Raw genomic sequence first — 22,861 nt, 5'->3', positions numbered from 1 at the left:
GCTGAACGAAACCTATTTCCTACAAACAAGAAACAGGGGACAGGGAAAGGATTTGTACTCGGGAGGGCCCTCAGGGTCCTGCTCCGTTTCACTGAGTGGACAGAGGGAAAGATCCTGGGTCTCTGATGTTGCTGGTGCCACGTTCTCATCATGCATTTGTTATCATGAGAGAAACATTTCAGCCAGTGTTAATCACCTCGTTTGCAGCTAGAAGCACTCCTAACTCATATGGAATGTGAAGCAAAGTCCATAAGTACAAATCGTTTTTGGAAGTAGTAGTAAGGGGAAGAAATTGAAATAAAAGAGGTGCTGGGCTGCACCCCACAGGCCTACAAGGCCTGTGCTTGCCCAGCTTCAAGATCAAAGAAAGAGCCTGGGGCTTCCCTGGTGGCGCAGTGGTTGAGAGTCCGTCTGCCGATGCAGGGGACACGGGTTCGTGCCTTGGTCCGGGAAGATCTCACATGCCGCAGAGCGGCTGGGCCCGTGAGCCATGGCCGCTGAGCCTGCGCGTCTGGAGCCTGTGCTCCACAACGGGAGAGGCCACAACAGTGAGAGGCCCGCGTACCGCAAAAAAAAAAAAAAGAAAGAAAAAGAAAGAGCCCGGTGTCAGCAACAGAGACATCAGTGGTTTAGTGGGTGGGGGAGCTTACGTGTCCGAGACAACGTCCTAGAACGACAACCCACCGTGTGCGGCGGGGCAGCAAGCAGGACATGGCAGCAGCCTTCACTCCCAGGCCGGTGTGTGTGGGGGGTGGTGACCGGACAGGGCTGGGAGATTACCAGTTATAGGGGGAATTGACATCAGGTGGGCTCATTAGTTACCAGGGAAACCATTAGAGGGGCACGCCCCTCACCACCCCTTTGGTAAGAACGATCTCTAGCTGGGGGATAGCACAAGTATGTAGGAAGGTCAGTCATGTGAGTAGGGTGTAAGTGAAGCAGGCACTGGTCCTGCAGGGGATGTACAGAGAGCAAGAGGACAGCCATCTTGAGTGTCCTGACCACACAGGAGGACTATAAAAAATAGAGGAGATATGGAAAGAAGGCCCCTCAGCTTGAGAGGGCAGCTCAGTTACTGAGTCCAAGCTCGAACTGCTCACTGCACGACAGGCCAATAACTCGAGAGACGAGGTGTTGGGGCAAAGGAACAGCGACTATTCAGAAAGCCAGCAGATCAAGAAGATGGTGGGCTAGTGTCCCAAAAAGCCATCTTCCCCGAGTTAGAATTCAGTCTTCTTATACTAAAGGGGGAGGGGGGAAAGTTCTGGTTCTGGCCAGACTCTGGAAGCGATGTGTTAATTTCTTCCTGCCTACAGCCATTCACAGGTGGGCCTGGTTGGGATATTTCATGTCAGCTAAACAAAGGTATTTTAGCTTCACGCTCTTTACCTGGGAGGCAGGGTTCCCAGTGATGGGCCATTATGTGTAATTTAAGCTAATAGGCAACAGCCCTTTTGTAATTACCTTGTCATAGAATACAAGGCTCTTCCCTATTACAGCTCCTGGGTGCTGCACACAGTTATAAGGGAAAGTCATCATTCTTTTTTTATACATTTATTTTTTTTGGCTGTGTTGGGTCTTCATTGCTGCACGGGCTTTCTCTAGGGCTTCTCTTTGTTGCTGAGCACGGGCTCTAGGTGCACGGGCTTCAGTAGTTGTGGTTTCCCTTTCCTGGTGAAAGCAGCCCTTCCAGCCACCTTCCCTGGCGCTCAGTGGCCCTTCGCCTGAGGAACCGGAAACCGCCCACCCTGAGGTTGCTGTCTTGCAGGGAACTGATGGTCCTTTCGAGCACACAGCCCACTGCCTGTCCCTCTCCAGACCCTCAACCAGATGCAAGTCTCAGGGGGGCCTAGAGGGTAATGGTAATGTAGAAAGTGTGACCCGTGAAGGTCTGTGAGGCACACGAGAAGAACTGGACAGCTGAGCTGATTTATATCCACAGAAATGAGGAGAATGTACCCTCAGGGTGTGGGTAGGAATAGGAAGTTGCATGAAGGTGAAGGTAGATGTGGGCTCACTTAGCAGGGCTCTTGGGTCCGTGGGTGACTGCAAGCAGTTGGGGGGCTCTGCTGGTGTGCTTGGTTGGTTGGCAAACCTGGACCCCATGATGGCAACTCAAAACTGAAAATGCCAGAACGTCCATGGCAGATGGTAGAGCAGGGGGTCCTAAGGTGCAGAGAGATCAAATGTTAGAGTGGACTTAGATTTGTATTGGTCAATGTAAATTGTGCAAGGCTGAACCTAGGGTCCCAGACTCCTTTCCCCACACAGTTCTGAGTTGGTGTGGAACACAGGGGACATTTTGCCCAGGATTTGCAGCCGTGTTCTTTTTGCACCTGGAAGGGCGATGCAGCGATTGAAGTGGTGTCCTAGTGCTGTCCGCTTCCATCCCATGATGAGAGTTAACATCACCAGTGATGGGACCGAGCAAAATGGTGCCAGCTGATGGGGATGCTGTGAGGATGCAGTGTCACTTCCATGGTGCTCGAGACAGAGATGTACAGCCTGCATCTAATTACAAGGAAACACTGGGAAAGCCAAATTGAGGGACTTTCTATCAAATAACTGATGTACGTTCTTCAAAAGTATCAAGGCCATAAAGGTCAAGGAAAGACTAAGGAGTGTTCCAGAGTGAGGGAGACAGAGAGACGGCAACATGTGACCCTGGACTGGACCCTTTGGCCATAAAGAACTAGAGTGGAAGTCTCAGCTATGCCAGACAAGCGGGTTGTAGAGACCTGTAGTTCACAGTTGGTACTGAGCACTGGGACTCTGTGTGAGGTGCCCTCACCACAAACACAAAACCAATGGGTATGAGGAGACTTGGGGGTGATGGATATGCTCATGACCTTGACTATGGTGATGGTTTCACACAGGTGTTTGCATATGTCCAAACTCATCAAACTGTATACATTAAATATGCATAGTCATATACATCAATTAAACCTTGATATAGCTTTTTCCTTTTTTTTCTTTCTTTTTTTTTTTTTTGCGGTACGCGGGCCTCTCACTGTTGTGGCCTCTCCCATTGCAGAGCACAGGCTCCGGATGCGCAGGCTCAGTGGCCATGGGGCACGGGCCCAGCCGCTCCGCGGCATGCGGGATCCTCCCGGACCGGGGCACGAACCCATGCCCCCTGCATTGGCAGGCGGACTCTCAACCACTGCACCACCAGGGAAGCCCTCTTTTTTTTTTTTAAAGAACATCATTGGGACAACTTATGAAAGTTGAATGGGAGCTAAGGATCACGTGGTAGGGACGCATGGTGTTACTCTTCTGACTCTGACAGTTGTGCTGTGTTGTGATGGTGTGTATTACGTTGTGGTTGTGTTGTATGTATTGTGTGTTTTTGTGGTTGCATAGGACAATGTCTTTATTCCAAGGAAACAGACACTAAGCTGTTTAGGGGTGATGGAGTGTTCGTTTTGCAAATTACTCTCAAATGGTTCAGGGGAAAAGAATTCTTACTATCGTTGCAACTGTGAAACTTTTATTTCAAAATAAAAATTATCTTTGGCATTTGAAAATGTGTCTGGAGTGTAGTGATGGCCTTCACTGAGTGAAGCAAGTGCTGCTGGGTTTTGATTTGGGTGAGGGTTGATGGAGGTAAGGAGATTTTTTAAGCTGTGGATGTTTGGGAGAATACTCCCCAGAGGGACCTCTGTGTGGCCTTGGCCATCACCCAGGGGCATCAGGCCCAGTGCTCGCAGGGACCAGTTCCAGGCCATCTGCCCCCAGCCAGCCAGGAAGGGGCATGTTCCCCACCCCAGGGTTTATTTTTAGTTTCCTTTCCAAAACCCAGGATGGCGCTTCTGGCTGGAACCTTTGGGTTGTGGGTGAGGACGGTGGCCCCTTCTAAAGAGACAGGTTTCTGCGAACAAGGAAGCAGAAGCTGCACTGATGCCTGGCCCCGCCTAGTGCCCCCAGTCTTCCCTCCTCCAGCCAGCCCCCGCCCCCCCATCACACACAAACTTGCCTAGCCACCCAGCCTGCCCCATCCTAGGCCTATAAACCCCCCACGCCCTCGCCTCCTGTTGTACAGAGGCTGGGAGTTGGCACCATGCTGCTGAATTTCAGTGGCCTTCGGGCCCTGGTGATGGGGCAGGGAAAGATGGGTGTGAGCGAGGCAGGTGGGGTGTGTGAGGGGCCGAGGTTAGAGAGCAAGGTGGCCAGACCCAGAGGCTCACAGGCCCATGCTGGGGCCTGCAAGTCCCTTTGTGCCTGAGCCGGCTGATCTGGGCCTGGACTGCTCCCTACCACCCAGCAGGCCCCATTGGGACAGGATGCTAGCCTCTCTTGCATTGGTCAATGCAAGAGCCCTACTGTGAGGGAGGCTCTCAGAATCAGTCTGGGCAGATGGGGGGACACAGCCAAGGCCTCTTCCCTCAGCCCAGCAGGAAGGGGCTGCCCTCTGGGCCTCCCTTGGCCGGATCCTGGCTGGCTGGACCCCTGACCCCTGGGCCACCACCCCCTGGCCAGTACTGTCTCACCGCTCTTTCCTGAGCAGCAAATCTGCTGCCCCCACCCGTGGCCTTGGCCCAGACATATTGCGCCATCTGGCTGCCCTGTGCACCCCTGCAGGGATTGGGTGGGACACCATGAAGGCCCTGCACGTCTCAGGAGCCAGAGTGGTGGCTGTGAGCTGTGCCAATGCCGACCTGGTCAGCCTCTCCAAGGAGGTGAGGTGTGCAGCCCCACCATGGGCCAGGCCTGTGACCCTCCGGGATGCCTCACCAGCCTGCCAGGGCGCCCCCTTTGGTCACTGGCCAATGCCTTCCCACAGGGCCCTGGGGTAGAGTCCGTGTGCGTGGACCTGGGTGACTGGGAGGCCACGGAGCGGGCGCTGGGCGGCGTGGGCCCTGTGGACGTGCTGGTGAACAATGCCACCATGGCGCTGCTGCAGCCTTTCCTGGAGACCACCAAGGAGGCCTTCGACAGCTGAGGAGTAGGAGAGGAGGTGGACTGGGGAGAGGGCTGCTGAGGAAGTGGACTGGGCGTGGCCATGGTCTGTCTGACTGTCCCCTCTACCCCCAGGTCCTTCAGTGTGAAACTGCGCTGTGTTCCAGGTGTCTCAGGTGAGCCAGTGGGAGGATGTGGCCCAAGCGGGGGTGCAGTGGGGTCAGGCTGCCCCCTCTCTTGGCTTCCAGATTGTGGCCCGGGGCATGATCAGCCACGGAGTGCCTGGCTCCAGCGTGAATGTCTCCAGCATGGCGGCCCATGTCACCCTTCCCAACCTAGCTGCCTACAGTGAGTCCCTCTGCCCAGCCTTGAGCCCCCATTCCATGCAGGAGCAGCTGGGCTCCCGGGCTGGGCCTCATGCAAAGTGGGCTGAATCCTTAAGGGTCCTCAGTGCTGCCTTCTTCCCACAGGCTCCACCAAGGGTGCAATGACCATCCTGACCAAAGCCATGGCCATGGAGCTGGGGCCGCACAAGGTAGGCATGGGGGAGCTGGGGGCGCCAGGGGCCCCGGCCTGGGAAGGCACGAGGTAGGCACAGGGTGGGGGTGAGGTGGGGGCTGGCGGGTGGTGGGCAAGGCGGCGGCTGGGGATGAAAACGGGGGTAGGGGCCGCCAGGGGGTGAGTAAGCAAGCTCAGTGGGGTCTGTGAGGGCGGGGTTTGTGCGCCGGCTGAGACCGCCCCGCCGGCCCCTCGGCCCCAGCTCCGGGTTAACTCGGTAAACCCCACGGTGGTGCTGACCGCCATGGGCCAGCAAGCCTCGTCTTACCCCGAGTTCGTCCGGAAGCTGAAGGAGCGCCACCCGCTGAGGCAGTTTGCAGGTCAGCTGGGCTTCGTGGAGTGGCGGGCGCGGCTGGGGCAGCCGGGCCCAGACAGCCGGGCCGAGCCGTGCTGACCCCGCCCGCCACCCGCCGCAGAGGTGGAAGACGTGGTCCACAGCATCCTCGTCCTGCTCAGCGACCACAGCGCCTCCACCAGCGGCTCGGGAATCTTTGTGGATGCCGGGTACCTGGCCTCCTAAGAGCGCAGTGCTCTGGGCGGCCAGAGGGATGGTGCTCGGCTCCGCCCGGCCCCGCTTCCACGCCCCACCGCCCCGCCCCCAGACCGCCAAGGCCACCAGCCCACCACGCCCCTGGCCCCATCCACGCCCACGCCCCGACCCTCCCCGCATCTCCCACGGCCCGGCCTGCTGCCCCCGCCCCGCGGCTTGGCTCCACCTCCACGCCACGCCGCGGCTCCGCCCCACCAGCCCATCCCGCATCCACACCCACGTGCCAGGAGACCCCGCCCCTGTCGTCCCCACCCACTGTGTCCTCAGCTGTGCTGGAGTGGATTTGCCTAATTAAATGGAGGCCTTTCTCCTGCAGCTAGCCGTGCCAGGGCTCTGGCTGGGCACGCCGCGAGGCTGGGGAGGGGAGGATCAGGGACTGGGGGGCACCGGTTAACCTTCGATGAAGTAAAGAGAGGGCAGATCCGAAGCCCGCCGGATTCCACCGCCGACCCTGCCCTTGAGCTGAAGGGCCGAGATTCCTTGCAAGAAGATTCCTCGTGTCCACGCCCTTACCGCAACACCCAACCTTCTCTGGGCCGAGGGCAGAGGGCAGCGTGCAGCCACCTTTCCTTCCCTGAGGCTCTGGCTCCGCCCTTCAGCCCAGCATGCCCCCCCCCCAGCCCCCACTACCGCCGGCCGGAGAGGGTAGAGGGTCTGAGGAGCTGCGGGGAGATGCTCTGGACCATAGGCTATCCCTAGGAAAGATGGGACTGAACGCTCAGCCCCCGGCGTGAGGGGCCGCGTGCTGGACCATTATAGCTTATCCAACCCTGAGCAACCAGCTCTGCCTTGGGGCACACCTTCCCCCACAAGACCACCCATGAGAGGGCAGCCCCAGCTGGGGAAGGGTCCACAGCTGCTGCTCTACCTACTGTCCCTAGCCTGACTCCAGACAAAACAGCCCTGCAGCTGGGGCAGCTAGAGGGTTTTGCAGGCCCTGCTGGGATTCAGCTGTGCTACCTGGGTCAGGTTCCACATGACCCATGCCTTCTGAGTGTGGGTGTGATGAGGCCTGAGGTGGTCAGTCAGCTGGACTGGTGCAGTGTCCAACTCTGGGCAAGGGGGCAAGGGATGAGGGGCTGGGGTGGGGCCCTCCAGGCAATGGTACCACTGGGCTGAGAGAGCAAAGGGCACGTTGCAGGGATGGGGAGTGCTGAGGGCACTTCTAGCAGCCTCAGGGCCTCCCAGAGCAAGTTTTGTGCCAAAGCAGGCTTGGCTCAGTCCAGCTGGTCCACTGAGGATCATGGGGCAAGTGAAAGGATTTGGACACCATTCTGGGGGCCAGGTAAAGCCAGTGAAGGGACCTAAACAGATGTCCCTTTCAGTAAGGACAGGCTGGGGGCTGTTCCCCCTCTCCCCTTGGCTTCTGGCAGGCAGACGGCAGGGTCCAAGGTTAGGAGCAGAAGGCAGGGTTTGCCCAGTGCCTAGAGGGTGTCGGCTGCACCACAGTGCCAGATCTGGTAGGGAGGACTCACTTGGCTATCCTCCAGGGCCTTCCCAAACCTGTGCCTCCTGCTGTCCCCAGCCACCCTCTCCTCCAGACTGTCCACCTCTCTGGGCCCAAAGCCACAGTGACCCAGAGGCCCTGCAATCACCACTTCCTTACTCCTGTCCACAGAAGGTCCTCAAGGGCAGTGTTTCTAGACTTTCCCACCATGACCCACAGAACAAAGTAGCTTTTACAGGAGGAGCCAATGCACACATGGACACGTGAGCACACATATATCTCTGACCCTAAAGCTGCAGGAAGCAATGCTTGCCCTTGCTGGCCACTGGGTACCCCATGACCCTAAGCCTATCCCTTCCCATCCTATCCAAGTTTTTAAAGTCCTGGTGGCCTTCTGTGGGTTGGTCTGGTGAGTCAGCGTTTCAACTCCCTTTGAGGCTAAAGGGCACCTTTGTTGGCCTTGGCCTCTTCTTCAGGCTTATTAGGTTGTCCAAAACCTTTCCCTCTAAGCACAAGTGAGCCTGCGTGAGCTACTCCCAGGTCTGGGGGAGAGGAGCATGTGATCCTTTTTGCCAAACTTTTCTTCTCAGAAACAAAAGAAAAAAATGTTAGCCCTGAGATCTCTTTCACGTACAGCTACGTATAATTACGTATTAATTACCACGTATTAATTTCACGTATTAATTACCACATCTGTTTTTTTGTAATAATCATCTTGGCAGGGGAAATATGCTAGCGGGGCCCGCTAAACCTATTTCACTCCGGGTCGAAGGATCACCACAGGGCAGTTTGAAAAACCCCGCCCAAGAGTCCAGCGGGGACCCAGCCTGCCCAGCCCCGGCCTCGCCCACTCCTTTCGGCCAATCGCCCCCGCGGGGAAGCCGCTATTTGAATATTCCCTCCCTCACCAGGACACCGCCCTGCGATTGGCCCACCGCGTCCCGCCCCGCCCCGCGCCCTCCCGGACCGTCGCGCGCAGCTGGACCCAGGCACGCAGCTGGGCCTCAGCCGTGTACAGGGCCTCACCGAGCGTCATGGAGCTGAGCTTCGCGGGGCGCCGGGCGCTCGTCACTGGGGCGGGCAAAGGTGGGCCGGGGCGGCGGCCAAAGGTGGGCCTGGGAGGGGGCGGCCGGGGAGGGGCGCCCGCACTGAGCCGCGCTCCTCGCAGGCATCGGGCGCAGCACTGTCCAGGCGCTGCACGCGGCGGGTGCACAAGTGGTGGCTGTGAGCCGGACCCAGGCCGACCTGGACAGCCTGGTCCGCGAGGTAGGCGTCGCCTTGTCCCAGCCCAGCGGGCGGCGGGCGAGGCTGAGGGCGGGCCGGGACACGTGGCCGCCGGGCGCTAGGGTTCGCCAAGGATTTTTGCACACCCTCCCCCACGCCGGGCGCACGGCCTCTGTTGGGGGCCGACGGGTCGGGAGAACAACGACTCCCCCTGGGCTTAGGAGGAGGCAGAAATGGCTGCCTTGCAGGCCCGGGGCCAGAGGCGTTCGGGCGCTGGGAGGAAGTAGACTGGCCGGAGGCGGGGCCAGGCTCCCGTTCCCCAAGCCCCGAGTTGCCCAGTGGCCCAGAGGCCGAGTTAACTACCCTCCCCCTGCAGCAGCCTGGGATTCTGAGCCCCAAGAAGGTGACTGGCTCCTCTGGAACCCCTAACCCCTCCCCCTGTCGAACTGAAAGGCCATGCAAACCCAGCCCTTCTCCCTCGCATGCCAGAGGCCCAGCTGTACCCTTTCTTGGGCATGGATTCTCTGGTAGATGTCCCCCCTTACCACCTAATACACACAGTGCCCTGGGGTAGAGCCTGTGTGTGTGGACCTGGGTGACTGGGAGGCCACGGAGCGAGCGCTGGGCGGCGTGGGCCCTGTGGACCTGCTGGTGAACAATGCCGCCGTGGCGCTGCTGCAGCCCTTCCTGGAGATCACCAAGGAGGCGTGTGACACGTGAGCCAGGGTGGGGTGGATGAACTCCCGGGGGGAAGGGCTGTCTCCTGCTGCAGCAGTCCCTCCCAGTCCCTGACCACGGTCTATCCATCTGCTTCCAGGTCTTTCGACGTGAACCTTCGGGCTGTCATTCAGGTGTCCCAGGTGAGCTGCCTTCAGGGCAGGAGTGGGAACTGGGGGGTGACACCAGTTCTGCTTCATGCTTCCTCTGCAATTCCAGATCGTGGCCCGAGGCTTAGTAGCTCGGGGAGCCCCGGGGTCCATCGTGAATGTCTCTAGCCAGGCCTCCCAGCGCGCACTGACTAACCACAGCGTCTACTGTGAGCAAGCCCCGGCTGTGCCCTGCCCAGCCCCCCACCCCCCAGCCTGAGCAGCCAGCTCAGGCTCCACACAGGCTGTCTCTCCTCACAGGCTCCACCAAGGGTGCCTTGGACATGCTGACCAAGGTGATGGCTCTGGAGCTTGGGCCACACCAGGTGAGCCCCACTGGGATGCCTTCCCATCACCCAGCCCACATGCCCAGAGAGCCTCAGCCCACCCAGCTGACCCCCTTCCTGTCCCAGTGCAGATCCGTGTGAATGCACTCAACCCCACAGTGGTGATGACACCCATGGGCCAGGCCAACTGGAGCGACCCCCAGAAGGCCAAGGCCATGCTGGATCGCATCCCGCTTGGCAAGTTTGCCGGTGAGTCGGGTGGGAGCCCAGCTGGGAGTTGCGTCAGTGGCTTGCTCAGGTGAGGGGTGGGAGGGAAGGATGAAGGGCAGCTCCTTTCAACCACGTCCTGAACCCCACCCCACCCACAGAGGTGGAGAATGTGGTAGACACCATCCTCTTCCTGCTGAGTGACCGCAGCAGCATGACCACAGGCTCCACTGTGCCGGTGGATGGAGGCTTCCTGGCTACCTGAGCCCCTCCACCCACACACACCCGTGTTCCGTGCTGAGCCCACTTTTACCCCCACCCCCCTTCCCCATCCCTCCAATAAACATGATTCTTCTGCCCAGCCTGCACACTCATTCCTAGGCTGCAGTCAAGTGGCTGGAAAATGTAGCGCTCAGGGCTGGGTGTGGGGATGAGTCCCAGGTAGAGGCAACCATTCAACTCACATCCTGGGCCAGTGGCAGCCTGTCCCTCCTGCGAGAGATTTTCAGGCCTGGCTAGGTCCCTGGCAGGACTGGGAGGTAGAACCTTCCAGAAGGCCAGCTCCTAATGAGGGTGGTGAATTTGACCGAGGATGGCCTTTGGCCCTGTCCAGAGGTCTCTGGTGTGGAAGCAGTGGTGTTTTTAACATGAATGTTGGCATTCCTGAAGTCCATGCATAAGACAAAAGTGAACTGAGGATGCTGTGTGTTGGGACTTCATTACTTTGTTGATGACTTGAGCGACTTCTTTGCTGAATCAGATGACGGTTTTCAATTTTCATTCCCTCAACTTTGTGAGTTATTCACCACGTACTGAGCACAAGCTCCAGCTGTAGAATTTGCCAACTTCCATGGTAATACTCCCGCCTGTTTACTGTCCTTCAGATGGAGCTGGGGAGAGATGCGTGTCCCCCACTTTTGTGTGGTGTCCCCACCACGGATACAAAAGCCTTACACCCGATAGCACAAATAGTAATATGTACAAAAATATTTAGGAAGTGATGTATTTTGAGTATTTGTTAATTTCATTTTTTTAAATACAACTAATGTAAGTTTATATAATTATTAACAATAGCTGTTTAAAAACTGGCTAGCAAAATTCCTGAACTTCAGCAGTCCACCCTCTGCACACCATGGCGGGGGAGCAGTGTGGCTTCTCATCACGCCAGAGTAGTGCCTTGTGGCCTCAGGGGTGAAGTCCTAGCTCCAGGCCAGGCCCGCCCCTCACCTCCCGCCGTTGTCTGCCCAGCGATGCCAGGCTGTTGGCCCCCCTGCAACCCTTCCTGTCCTCTCCACACCATGTTTGTTCTACCTCCACGGCTGCAGGGTGCCTCTGCCTGGACGTCCTTCCTCTTGACAGCCTGTCTTCCTAAACACTCAGCCGAGTGTCCCCTGGCCTTGCCCTGGGCTCCACAGGGCCCCATGGGGCCTGACTTGCAGATGATCCTGCCCCTCGCTCCCCTGGCAGTGCCCTCCCAGAGGCCTGAAGTCAGAATGAGAAGGGCTTTCTTCAGAAGGGGCCAAATGCACTTGCCCCCACTTTGATCTGGGTCCCTCCTTTGGAGACTGAGAGGGCTCAGCAAGCTTTTCCTCCTCTCCTCTGGCGTGCGTGCGTGCGTGTGTGTGTGTGTGTGTGTGTTTGTGTGTGAAGCTCACCCGCTCTGTACCCGTGGATGGTGGGGGTTGGGGGCCTGGCACCCTCAGGGTGCAGGAGCAGGCAGGGGGAGACGGGAACAGGGCAGGTAGCAAGACAGCAGGAGATGATGAAGAACGTTTATTGTATAAAATAAAAAGGGGCTGCCCCATCTTGGGGCACAAGGACAGAACCCACCCCACAAACTCCCCCATCAGGGAAGCCCATCCTGGGGCTGCCCTGGACCTGCCCCTGCAGCCTGAGGGAGACCCTGCTCCCTTCCGGACTCCCTGGGGGCCAGGGGAGGCTGGAGCTGTACCCCCAGATAGCGGAGGCAGAGTGGACAGGACCCCATGGCCCCAGCACCACCCCGAGCGCAGCAGCCTCGTCCCCGTGATTCTTCCCCCTCCCCACCGACACAACTTTGCCCACAGCAGACTCAGGGACACCAGACATCTCAACACAACAGATACAGGCGTGGGCGGCTGGGGGCTGCTCCTCCAGAAGTGAGGGCTCTAGAAGACCGTGCACTTCTTCCCCGGCTTCTTCACAGGAGGCGGGCAGAGCACAGCCCGGATGGCCTCATCAAACACAGTCTTCAGGCCCCGCTGGGTCAGGGCCGAGCACTCCAGGTACTTGACAGAGCCTGGGGGCAGCAAAGAAAGGGAACAGTGAGGGTGGGGGGCAGCACAGGCGGGCAGCGGGGGGCAGCACTGTGCCCCCCAGAGCGAACCTCTCCTCCCTGCACCGGCAGGCCTGTCCGTGCCCACTCACCGATCTCCCGGGCCATGGCCAGGCCCTGGGGGTAAGTGATGGGTGCTAGCTTCTTATCCCGTAGCCGCTCGATGGTGTCCTTATCGTCACGAAGGTCCAGCTTGGTGCCCACCAGGAGGATGGGCGTGTGGGGGCAGTGGTGCCGAACCTCTGGGTACCACTGTGGGGATGGGAGGCTCTGACCCCTACCCCTTGGGAGCTTTACCCTCAGCCTGGCCCAGAGCAGGCCATGGCTCCCAAGGGCCCCTTCCTTGTGCCCAGACCCACACTTAGCCCTTCCTGTTTCACGGGGCGACCACTGGGTCTGGTAGGGAAATGACCAAGAACAAAAATACCTAGCCAAGACGCTTCCAGGCCCGTCAGGTCCTCTCAGTCAGGGCCCTTCCTTCTCTGAGAGCCTCACTCACCACCCCTACCCCACCCCTGGCCCCTCATCACCCTCTGGGCCACCTTAAGACCTCACACCCGGCAATCTCCAAAGGACAATTTGTCTCTGTGAGGCCCTCAAGCAAGAGACCCCTGCCCTCTAAGGGCAAGTCCTCTGGGCAGCTTCCTCCCCTCCCAGGAAGACAACTCTGCTTCTGGCCCTGTCCTACCTTGGCTCGAACATTCTCAAAGGAGGCTGGGCTCACCAGGGAGAAGCAGATGAGAAAGACGTCCTTGGGGGAAAGGGAGGGAAGAAGGGAAGAAGGGAGGGTACCATGTAGGAATGGTCAAAGAGGCTCCGAATGGCCTCTGCTCACTCCCCCAAGACACACACACACACGCACACACACCAGGCCCTCTGGGCCTCCACCCGAGCCACCCGGCCCCTGCAAGCAGCCCTGTGGTGCCCTACAGTTTGGGGGTAGGAGAGTGGCCGAAGCCGGTCGTAGTCCTCCTGCCCAGCGGTGTCCCACAGCCCCAGGTTGACAGGCTTCCCGTCCACCATCACATTCGCAGAATAGTTGTCAAAACTGCAGAAAACAGAGTGAGAGAGATCCCCCCACCCCGTGTCTGGGTTCTCAGGCCTGCATAGACCTGGAGCTCTGTCAGCACCTCGCCTCACCCCGGAGCCCGGACCAGGGCCACTTGGGCCCGACCTCGAAGCCCAGGGGAGCCCCGCGCACAGGCGTCCATACCCTCCCCTTGCCAGCTCTGGACCCGCCCGCCTGCTCACACGGTGGGGATGTACTCTCCAGGGAAGGCGTTGGTCGTGTAACTGATCAGCAAGCAGGTCTTCCCCACGGCGCTGCGGAGAGAGGGCAAGCCCATGCTGCTCCCAGACCCACCTCAGCCCTCTGCCCAGCAAGGGCAGCCCCCTCCCACGGTGCCCAGGGTGGGAACAGGGGTGCCTGCCCAGCAGATCCGCAGCGATAGAGGACCAGGGCAGGAGGGCCTCCGGGGTGGCAGAGTGGTGGGTGAGGGCCGGGGCGAGCTGCCTCAGAGCCCCAGGCAGGTGCCGGGATGGTGGCACCGGCTGAGGGTTCAGCCCAGGTGAGAGGCCTAGCCCCACCCACCGGGAGGCCAGGCGGGGCCGCTGGCTGCCGGCAGCATCAGGTGGGCCTGGGCTGGAGGCCTGCGCCCCGCGACCAGCCGGGACCCCGCCCCACCGCGTCCTCCCTCCCCTGCCCGGTCCCCCGACGCCCACGGGCCGGTCGGGGCCGCCCCGCCTGGACCCCAAGCCGGGACCCCCGGGACCGCGCGTCGGCCGCGCCCCGGAGCCCCGCGCCCTGCCCAGGAGGGTCCCCGGGGCCAAGCCCTCCCGGCGCGCCTGGCGCGCCAGGCCGAGCGGCCTCCGCCTCGCGCACTCACCCGTCGCCGACCACCACGCACTTGATGGCCTGCATGGGCGCGGGCCGGGCGGGCGCGGCCGCGAGCCGAGCTGCGGAGAAATGCCCGGCGCCGCAGCGGCCGCGGACCCGAGCCGAGCGCCGAGCCGAGCGGCCGGAGACAGCCGAGCGCCGCCGAGCGCCGGGAGCGGAGACAGCCGAACACGGCCGGCATGGAGGGCGGGGGGCGCGGACCCGCCCCAAACCCGGGCCGACGCGCCTTCCAGAGAAATCTGGTGGGGGGCGGGGTCACAGGGCACCCCGCAACCCGTGTCGAGCTTGGGCAGGCCCTCCCCGGAGCCCCTGTGACCCACGCCAAGGGGCGAGGGCAGTGCAGACAGGCTGCTCCCACCCACCTGAACAGGTTGTGGTCGGTGCACACAGGGTTTCTTCTAGGGAGAGGATTCCCAGGGCCCACCGAGGGAGGGGCTAAGGCCCACCCACCCTCTAACCACGAGACAGTTGGTGAAAACTCAGGTGTTTGCAGTCACTAAAGATCCACGAGGCAGGCAGCCCCCCGCCGGGCTGCCCCCATCCCCACCTGTCTGCTGCAGTAGCTGGGCCAATCCCTACCTGGTTGCAGTTAGAAGGGGTGACCCAGCCACACCTGGAGGGCCTGTCCTGAAGGGCCCAAGCTTTGGAGAAAAGGCTGATACTGGATAAAGGCACTGGGGCCAAAACGTATCACAAATTGCAAGTCTGTATTTCAGAACACCCTGGAGTGAGCGCTGGGGCCTGCGGAGCTCATGGTTGTGAAAGGTGACTGAACTGCGGTGGGTGGGGCCAGGAGAGCTTGGGCCTGCTCCCCCAGATCTCCTTCCAACATGGGTCTGTGTTCTCAGGCGCATCATTCCTTGTGATTGGGATGAAGGAGTGGGGCTGGGGCTGGGGCCCTCTCCAGCCCTCTTGGCCAGCCAGGTTCTGGACCCCCCGCAGGCAGGCACTCTGGTCGTCCAGCACTGACTTTCCAAGTCACCGGCTGTAGACCCTGCCTAAAGAGCCCGGACCTACCGACGGCCTGTCCCTCGTAAGGAAGGGAGGAGCAGGCATGAGACAAAGATGTCCAACAGATGCCACCTTCCGACCACTTTCAGACTTTCCCTGCCTCCCCTCACTTTTGGGGGCTCAAGGCCCTCAGGGGGGACCCCTGCACATAAGCCAGAACAGCATTTTGCAGGAAGCTGGCCCTTTGGGCCTCCTCATCCCGGATCCGGGCAATCTCGGCCTGCTTAAGGCGAAGCTTTTCACGGAGAGAGGCATTCTCGCTCTCCCTGTCCAGCAGTGCCTCCCGGTGGTCACTTGCGATCACTGCAAGGGAGGAAGCTCAGTGAGGAAGGGGCTCTGGGGACTGCCTGGGCTCCTGCCAATCCAGAGGTCCGCAGGGGGCCGGCAGGGTGGGGTTTGCTCGGGGCCCCCTGGGTGCACACATACCCAGCCTCCCCTACCAGCACCTCCTGGAGCTGAGACCTAGGCCAAGCTCAGCTCTCCAGGCCAGCCTCCTCCTTCTCCTGTGGGATGACCCAGTAAGAAAGGCCCTGCAGAGAAGCCACAGGGGGGCGGGGGGGGCTCCGCTCGCCTTTCAGCTGGCGTTCCAGGGCCGCTGCCTTCTCCTTCAGCGCCTCCTGGGCTGTCAGCTCGGCTTGCAGGCGGCCGTTCTGCTCCTGCAGCTCCAGCCGCACCCTTGTCACCTCAGCCACCTTTTCTTGGTCCTTGTTGCTCAGCTCCTGCCAGGCAAGGGGGTGGGGGGGTGAGGTGGCAGCTGGGTGCACCAGGGGCACGCCTGGGAGCCCTCGACATCTCGGCTACCTGCTGCAGCTCCTCCAGGCGCCGCCTCAGGCTCTCCACCTGCCGGCCAAGCTGGCTGGCCCGCGCCTGGGCATCGGCTACCACCTGCTTCTGCTGCAGGCAGGCGCTTTGAGCCTCGTCCCGAGCCTGCGCCAGCAGCCGCAGCTTCTCCTCCAGGTGAGCCAGGTGCTGCTGCTGCGGGCCCGGGAGAGGGGCTGGTGAGCTGCTTTCTGGCCTGTGGCCCTGAGTTCACAGGAGGAGTGAACCCCCCAGCCCCACCTTCAGACAGAGAGGAGCGTGTATTTGCAATGTGGAAACTGCCTTGTCACTTAAGTTATTGCATATGTTGCTCTGAATGGGCTCAACTTGAATGAGGAGCCTCCCCCATGTCCCAGGCTGACACCATCCTGCCCTCTGGCCTCTGGTCCCCGGTCCCCTACTTCCACCATGGGGTCACAGGCTGCACATTTGGGCCAAACTCCTTCCCCACCTTGGGGCTGGAGGACATTGGCTCTTTGCGTGGGTGGGGGGTGGGGCTGGATATGGTGCTGATGGGATGAGTGTCCTTGTCTAAGTTTTCTGCACCCCTGGACCTCCTGTTCCCTTGTCCCTCCCTACAGAGCCAGAAGACAGCCTCGGTCTGGCCCACTTAAGCCCAAAGGGCTGTGCAACCCAGGCAGCTCACGCCAACCCCTCAGACCTCTCTCCCCAGTGGGTGCTGCAAGCAGCGGACCGTGGCCCTGGGCTCACCTCCTCCAGACGGACTTGGTTCTTGGCCTTGATGAGCTCCTCCTCAGCTTGGCTGCGCTCACTGAGTGCCGCGGCCTTTGTCCGGCTCAGCTCCTACACCGCAGACAGTGACCGCTGGGCCTGTCCTCTGCTCCTGCCCAGGGACCCCTTCTGGCCACACCCAGCCTCCCTAGGTGAGGGCAGAGCCTGGCGCCCAGCTCACCTCCTCCAGGGACAGCCGCGCAGCCTCCAGCCTCTGCACCCTCTCCTGCATGGCCCTCTCGCTCTCCTCCAGGTGGCGAGTCATGTGCTCCACCTGCCCAGGTGTGGGGTGGGGACAGGGCTGGCACACTGACTCTCCAGCCTTCCCCTCATGGGATCCCCACCCTGGGGGGCAGGTGAATCTTGGGGACTCTGTTACTTCCGAGTGAGGGCTGCCCCAAGTGGCCTCACAGGAAGTGAGGACGGAGGGCACGTCCCAGTGCTGCACCCAGGTGGCACAGAGCACGTGGCAGCCTGTGCTGTGGCCCCAGCAGTCAAGGTCCCTTCTAGAAACTGGTGGGGAGGTTCTGGGTCTGACATCTGCCAGGGCTGTCAGAGAAATGCCACCAGCACCCCAAGGTTGTCGAGGGAAGCCCGGCCAGGAGTGCGCCTTGGGGACACCATGCCACACCGAGGTGTCTGCAGGCCCCGATGAAGCGGGGAGAGCAAAGGCCAGACGACACAACTAATGAGGCACCTCCTTGAAGCGCAGGTGTTCCGCGTCCTCCAAGCTCTGCCGGGACCTCTTCTTCTCCAGTTCCAGGCGTTCTGGAAGCACAGGGGAAGAGCGTGGGTAGGACTCCTCTGGGGGCCCTTGGTTCTCAGGACCCAGTGGCAGGCCTGTGTGTGCCCACCTTCAGCCTGGACAGCCCGCATCTTCAGCTCAGCTGCCGTGCTGGTCAGCTCCTGCCTGGTCAGGAATAGCTGATCCTGCTGAGATTTCACCTTCCGTTCCAACTCGTCCACCTGGAAAACCGGCACTGAGGGAGGGAAGCTTTGGCCCCTTCCCTGAAGCCCTGCCCCAGGCCTTCCAGGGACCTGCCCCCACACCCTGCCCCCATACCTGGTTTTGCAAAAGCAAGTTCTTTTCACTGGCAGCAGACAAGTCTCTGAGGAGCTTAGACTCCCGCTCTGCAGCTTCCTGGGGGTCAGATGGGGAGAGGGCACCACTGGACACCTGCCACCACGCACCGCCTGCCTACCCCTCGCCCAACCACCTGCCCATCCAGCCCTCCCTGCCCACCTGCTGCTCCAGCCTGTGCTCCTTTGCCTGCCTCTGCGCCAGGCTCCGCTGTTCCTGCTCTGCGGTGGCCAGGAGCTCCCCCAAGTCCTGGGCCTTCTGCTCTGACAGAGCCAGGGCGGCCTCAGCCATCTGCAGCCTGCAAGGAGGGAAGAGCCAGCCCCACCCCATCCCACCTCTAGCCTCTGCTAAGGCCTTGCTGTTCTCACTCTTGCCAGACTATTACCCCAGCTAGCGCCCACCTCCTCCAAGAAGCGTTCCCAGGTTACCACCCCAGCAGTCCCTCCACCTCCTTTGTACACTGGGGGCTCGAGTCCTTGTCTGGACAGTCCTCCTCTGCCCTGTGGGCAGGTCTCTCAAGTGTTTTGAAGCCTCCGCACAATCCCGTCCTACCCTCTGCTCCTCCTTACTTGGCCTTGAGAGCATTGATGATGGAATGCCTCTCGTTCAGGGCTTCCTGAAGCTGCCCCACGCGTGCTGCCGATGCCCTGTGGGCAGAGAGGAGGGTTCAAGAAACCCAAACCCTGGCGCCCTCTGGGCCCCTCCCTGCAGCAGCTGCTGCTCCTCACACTCACGCCACCTCCAGGTGTGGGCTGAGGAAGTCACGGTGCAGCCTCTAACCCTCCAGCCAACTCCCTCAGTAAACACACCCCACAACCTTGTCCACGGGCAGGCAACGAGGCTCACGTTAGGTCATTCCAAGGCCAGAGTGAGGACCCGAACCCTGGGTAACCCCAGCGCACCACCTCCCTGCCCCCCGGCCCTGGGGCCACACTCACTTGCTGCTCCTGACCATCTCTTCTCTCTGTCTGTCGATCGTCTCCATCAAGTCCAGAAACTGGGGGCAGAGCCAGCCAGAGCCCTGTCAGGGCCCAGAGCCCGCCCACTCCCCAGAGTCAGCGGACAGGAGGGCAGACATCCACTGAGGCGGCGGGACACGAAAGGGCTCGGCCTCATCCAAAGGGAGAGCGGCTCCCACGCAGGGAGGCCCAGAGGGGAAGCCCACCTACCCGCCCACCCAGCCAGAGGGCATCAGAACAAGAGGCTGCCTCCCAGGCCTGGGTATTAGCTGCTTGGAGAGGCTCCAGGGCCCAGAAGGAAGGAACAAGGCCATGGCACGGGGGCTGAGGGGGGCCCTTTGTCCATACAGCCAGGGCGGGGCTGGGGCTGGGGCGAGGCCCTGCAGTCAGAGGCAGCACTGTCCTCACCTGTTTGGACTTCTCTTCCCGGAGGTGCCGCACCTCCTTGCTGAGCACGTGGGCACGGGCCTGGCTTTCCCGGAAGGCAGTCTGCCGGTCCTGGTTGTGATCCATGGCTTGCTCTGTTGGAAAGAGCCAAGTTGTCTACCGGGAGGCCAAGCCTCAGGAGTGGCCAACGGCCAGCCCAGCACCGTGCCCAGAAGACACTGCACGAGGTGGTATCTCACCCCACAAATCAGACCCCTCAATGCACTAGCAGGTGAGGGGCACAGAGGGGGTGGGGGTAGGGACAACAGTGAAGCCAGGAGCCTGGGAGGGGGAACAGGCACACGGGGAGAGGTGGGGAGGCTGCTCAACTGCCAAAAAAGGTGGGCATTTGGGCTCCGCCCCAAAGGCCAAAGGCCAGCGTGTGACTTTTAAGAGGTGAATGGTGTGCTCAGCTCCCAGGCTCTGGAAAGATCCAGGCAGCATTTGGAGAGAGGCCAGCCCGAAGCGGCCATGGTGCCAACTGGGGTGACTCAGAGGCAGGTCCAAGAACCAAGAAGTGGGAGAGGACATGTGTTGGGCAGACCCAGCAGGTGGTGACGCCACACTAGATTGCAACCCAGGCTCGGGCCCTTGGGTGGCTGGCGCTGCCGGTGGGACGACAAGCCATGGGGAGCGGCAGAGTGCTCAGTGGGTTTGGGGCTGAGGAGTCAGGGTCATGACAGGCAGAGACCATGGTGTGAGGAGGGTGAGGCGCAGCACCAGGCAGTCAGTGCTCTGCAGGCTCCGGCCGCTGCCTTTTCTTCCCTGGCGCCTGCTCTCACTTCCTGTTTTTAACATGCTTCCATCGTGATGCCATGTTTACTTGTTCTGGCCCAAGCCACCCCTCCCTCAGTGGCTGAGTCTCTGTCACAGGGAATCAGCTCTATGCCCTGCTCCAAACAGTGCAAGCCACCAGCGGCCCCGTGTGCCCGTACCCACGGCTCTGAGGATGTCGCCGGGGATGCTGTTCCCAGCCAGCTCCAGCTTCCACAGGGTTCTGTTGCTGGGGAGACAGTTTACCAGGGCGCGGCCCCCCAGGAGGCCGATGTGATTCCAGCGCAGGTCTGGAAGGAAATCTGATGTTGCCAGATGGAAAGCATGGGGCGGGGGTGGGAGGGCTGGCCCAGCCTGGAACACTGGTACTCCCTGTGATCGGCCACCGATCAGGAGCCCAGCTCAGCGTGCCCCTCCTCTCCCACCCCCACCCCTCTGGGAGAGGACAAAGGAAGCAGTGGGAGGGCTGAGGAAGCGATGAGATGCAACCCCTCCCCCTTCCCCCCAGACCAAGACCTCCTGGCCTGGTCTGAGGACGAAGAGGGCCAGTGCTGGTGGCCTCACCAAGCTGCTGGAGGCTGGTGTTGCTCTTCAGGGCCAGAGCCAGCTCCTCGGCACCCTTGTGGGTGATCTGGTTGTTGCGGAGGTCCAGCTGCCGCAGGGCGCCATTGGCTGCCAGGGCCCCGCAGAAGGCTGCGAAGGCTTCTTCCCACGTGCCCAGGCTGTTCCACTCCAGGGTGAGGCTGCAGGAAGGGTGGACAGGAGGTGCGTGGCCCCGAAGGGCGTCCTGCTCCCATGGGGTCCAGCGGGCTTGAGGAGGGGCACAGGCTTGGGGGGCTCTGGCAGAAAGGCTGGAGGCGCGTGAGTAACTCATACCCGCCTACTCCCCACCACGGAAGACCGGCATGAAGGTGTGAACTCTCATGTTGCAGAACTGTGTCCTCTGGAGCCAACCCAGAGCCACGCAGAGAGAGAGCGGGGGCTCGGGGGAGAGCGGGGGCTGGGACCGCCACCCTACCTCTGAATGGACTTGTTCTGTCGGAGGAGTTTTGCCAGTGCCTCGGCCCCTGAGGCGCGAAGGTTATTGCCCTAGGACAGGAAGAGGCCAGCCAGTCACTCCCCGGCATCCTGAGCTGGGCTCTGAATACCCTGGTCAGGCGGTGGGCGAGGCCATGGCGAACGGAAGGTGTGGCTGCTTTCAAATTCTGCTTTCCCTGTCCGCAGTGGCCTCCTAATGCAGGCTATTTCAGTTTGCTTGAGAGAACATTCTGGAACTCATGTTCCTGCCCTCAGAACACCGACACGCGTGTGTGAGACCATGAGCAAATGGTGCGGAGCCTGTGTGCCAAGAGCGCTTACAGACACAGTCCCCGGCCACCATGCAGACCCCTAGTTGCCAGGACACCTGCATCTTCTCTACTCCTGCTCTCAGATGGCACGCCCCTGAGTGCAGATCCACCCACCTTGAGATCCAGAAACCGCACGATGGTGTTGACACACAGCCCCTGCAGCAGCAGCACGGCCCCTGTAAGAGAGCAGGGCAGTCACTCTCCACCCCTGGTGGCTCCATCTTGGGTCACCTCCCCACACGTAGGGGAGAGATGGCTGTCCCAGTGGCCCCCACCAGCCAAGGTTCATGCCAAAAGAGAGTCACTCCACTCCTGTGTCAGGTTTGAAAAATCCGCCAGGTGTGGAGTCAGGTGGCTCACCAGCACAGCGGGACTCTCCTAAGCCAGGGGACACTAAGCCTTTCCCATTACAAAGAGAAATTGCCTTCTGCTCCCGGGTTTCCAGAGAGGATGCTGCTGGTTGCTTTATGACAGTAAAAGGAAGTAATCTCACAAAGAAGAGATCAGGTGGGACAGAGTTCTCTGCTAGAGATGCTAAGCACCAAGGACTGCGGCATGTGCAGCTAATGAGCAGCAGAGCAAAAAGAAGCCAGGGGAGCCCGGCCCCAACTCTGAAGTTGGAAGGGCTGCCCTGGGCCGCCGGCCCTTGGTGCCCACCTTCCTCACTCAGCATGCAGTCACTCAGGATGAGCTCCGTCAGCAGTGCCTCCTTCTGTAGCAGCTTGCCCAGAGCCCTGCAGGTGTCCACTGTCAGGCTCTGTGTGGCCAGGTCCAGCCGGCCCTGCGGCAGCTGGTGCATTTGCTGCAGAACAGTCTCCTGGGGCTCGGCCCCACTCTCCTTGCACAGCCGGCTGTAGGTGCGCCGGAACTCCTCCATGTCCCTGGGGTGCAGGAAGGGCTTCCCGGAAAGCGCCTAGACAGGCCTCACCAGGAGCCAGCTGGGACCAGGAAGCCGGGGAAGGGCAGTACGGCAGGGCCTCTCCCCTGGGGGCCTTCAGAGAGCCCCCGGCAGCTCAGTGGGGGCACAAAGACTCTGTCTTCAGCAGCCAAGGAACGAGGCGCAAACTGAGTTGGTCCAACAGGCGCGAGGCCCCAGGAGGGCAGGGGCGGGTGATTCTCAGCGGACCGCTGAAGCCTGGGACCGAGGAGGTGGGGCGTCCTCGGGGGCGGGGCCTCCAGCGGCGGGGCCGGTCCGTCCGGACGTTGCCCGTACCCCTGGCCTCCGGGCCCGATACCCCAGCCCTCGCGCCGCTGAGCCCCGCTCGCTCGTCGCGGCCGCCGCGCGCCTCAGTATCCAGGAAGAGCGGGGAGCGCCGGGAAGACCTGGCGGAAACTACGACTCCCAGGAGGCTTTGCGGAGGAGGGGCGCTCACCGCGGGCCAGTGAAGGCGAAGGAGCGGGAGCGCGCGGAGGGTCCATTGGCTGGAGGTGGGGGGCGGGGCTCCAGAAGGCGCGCTCTTT

The 22,861-nt window shown here is 61.1% G+C and overlaps 4 protein-coding genes across 10 annotated transcripts; 2 read left to right on the top strand and 2 right to left on the bottom strand.

Moving 5' to 3' along the window:
* Nucleotides 1-4,060: 4,060 nt before the first annotated feature.
* Nucleotides 4,061-5,977, top strand: LOC308607734 (carbonyl reductase [NADPH] 2-like; the record flags this gene model as incomplete). The annotated part of the gene is given in 9 exon segments (XM_081219947.1): nucleotides 4,061-4,115; nucleotides 4,582-4,679; nucleotides 4,784-4,938; nucleotides 5,035-5,055; nucleotides 5,057-5,075; nucleotides 5,148-5,247; nucleotides 5,370-5,434; nucleotides 5,660-5,777; nucleotides 5,874-5,977. Coding segments are annotated over 9 exon segments (735 nt in total).
* Nucleotides 5,978-8,422: 2,445 nt separating this feature from the next.
* LOC308607729 (L-xylulose reductase) lies at nucleotides 8,423-10,399 on the top strand. Its single transcript, XM_081219942.1, has 8 exons — nucleotides 8,423-8,540; nucleotides 8,623-8,720; nucleotides 9,240-9,394; nucleotides 9,496-9,538; nucleotides 9,615-9,714; nucleotides 9,806-9,870; nucleotides 9,963-10,080; nucleotides 10,200-10,399. Exons 1-8 carry the CDS (start codon nucleotides 8,489-8,491, stop codon nucleotides 10,301-10,303), a joined length of 735 nt encoding a protein of 244 aa, XP_081076068.1. The 5' UTR covers nucleotides 8,423-8,488; the 3' UTR covers nucleotides 10,304-10,399.
* A 1,397-nt stretch (nucleotides 10,400-11,796) lies between these two features.
* Nucleotides 11,797-14,550, bottom strand: RAC3 (Rac family small GTPase 3). 5 transcript variants are annotated; one of them, XM_081219933.1, is made up of 6 exons: nucleotides 14,239-14,550; nucleotides 13,566-13,675; nucleotides 13,283-13,400; nucleotides 13,041-13,103; nucleotides 12,445-12,604; nucleotides 11,797-12,316 (listed from the first exon to the last, which is right to left on the bottom strand). In XM_081219933.1, the coding sequence occupies exons 1-6, from the start codon at nucleotides 14,428-14,430 to the stop codon at nucleotides 12,186-12,188; spliced, it is 774 nt and encodes a 257-aa protein (XP_081076059.1). In that variant the 5' UTR covers nucleotides 14,431-14,550; the 3' UTR covers nucleotides 11,797-12,185. The 5 variants fall into 5 exon arrangements, with proteins under 5 accessions (XP_081076059.1, XP_081076061.1, XP_081076062.1 ...); XM_081219935.1 differs by having other exon boundaries at nucleotides 13,211-13,400; nucleotides 13,604-13,675; nucleotides 14,239-14,394; XM_081219936.1 differs by having other exon boundaries at nucleotides 12,441-12,604; nucleotides 13,604-13,675; nucleotides 14,239-14,394.
* Nucleotides 14,551-14,937: 387 nt separating this feature from the next.
* On the bottom strand, nucleotides 14,938-22,808 carry LRRC45 (leucine rich repeat containing 45). Of its 3 annotated transcripts, none has more exons than XM_081219884.1 (17): nucleotides 22,058-22,807; nucleotides 21,515-21,576; nucleotides 21,070-21,140; nucleotides 20,616-20,794; nucleotides 20,213-20,341; nucleotides 19,260-19,372; nucleotides 18,831-18,889; nucleotides 18,462-18,539; nucleotides 18,055-18,190; nucleotides 17,875-17,952; nucleotides 17,666-17,777; nucleotides 17,509-17,579; nucleotides 16,993-17,085; nucleotides 16,791-16,883; nucleotides 16,062-16,232; nucleotides 15,832-15,979; nucleotides 14,938-15,563 (listed from the first exon to the last, which is right to left on the bottom strand). In XM_081219884.1, exons 1-17 carry the CDS (start codon nucleotides 22,275-22,277, stop codon nucleotides 15,367-15,369), a joined length of 2,010 nt encoding a protein of 669 aa, XP_081076010.1. In that variant the 5' UTR covers nucleotides 22,278-22,807; the 3' UTR covers nucleotides 14,938-15,366. The 3 variants fall into 3 exon arrangements, with proteins under 3 accessions (XP_081076010.1, XP_081076009.1, XP_081076011.1); XM_081219883.1 differs by having other exon boundaries at nucleotides 16,062-16,235; nucleotides 22,058-22,805; XM_081219885.1 differs by lacking the exon at nucleotides 16,062-16,232 and having other exon boundaries at nucleotides 22,058-22,808.
* Between the last annotated feature and the right edge of the window lie 53 nt (nucleotides 22,809-22,861).

This window comes from Mesoplodon bidens, assembly GCF_964165515.1.
Source record: "Mesoplodon bidens genome assembly, chromosome: 19".
Taxonomy (NCBI): domain Eukaryota; kingdom Metazoa; phylum Chordata; class Mammalia; order Artiodactyla; family Ziphiidae; genus Mesoplodon; species Mesoplodon bidens.
The sequence above is the reverse complement of the archived record's forward strand: the minus strand, read 5'-3'. Positions and strand labels throughout refer to the sequence as shown.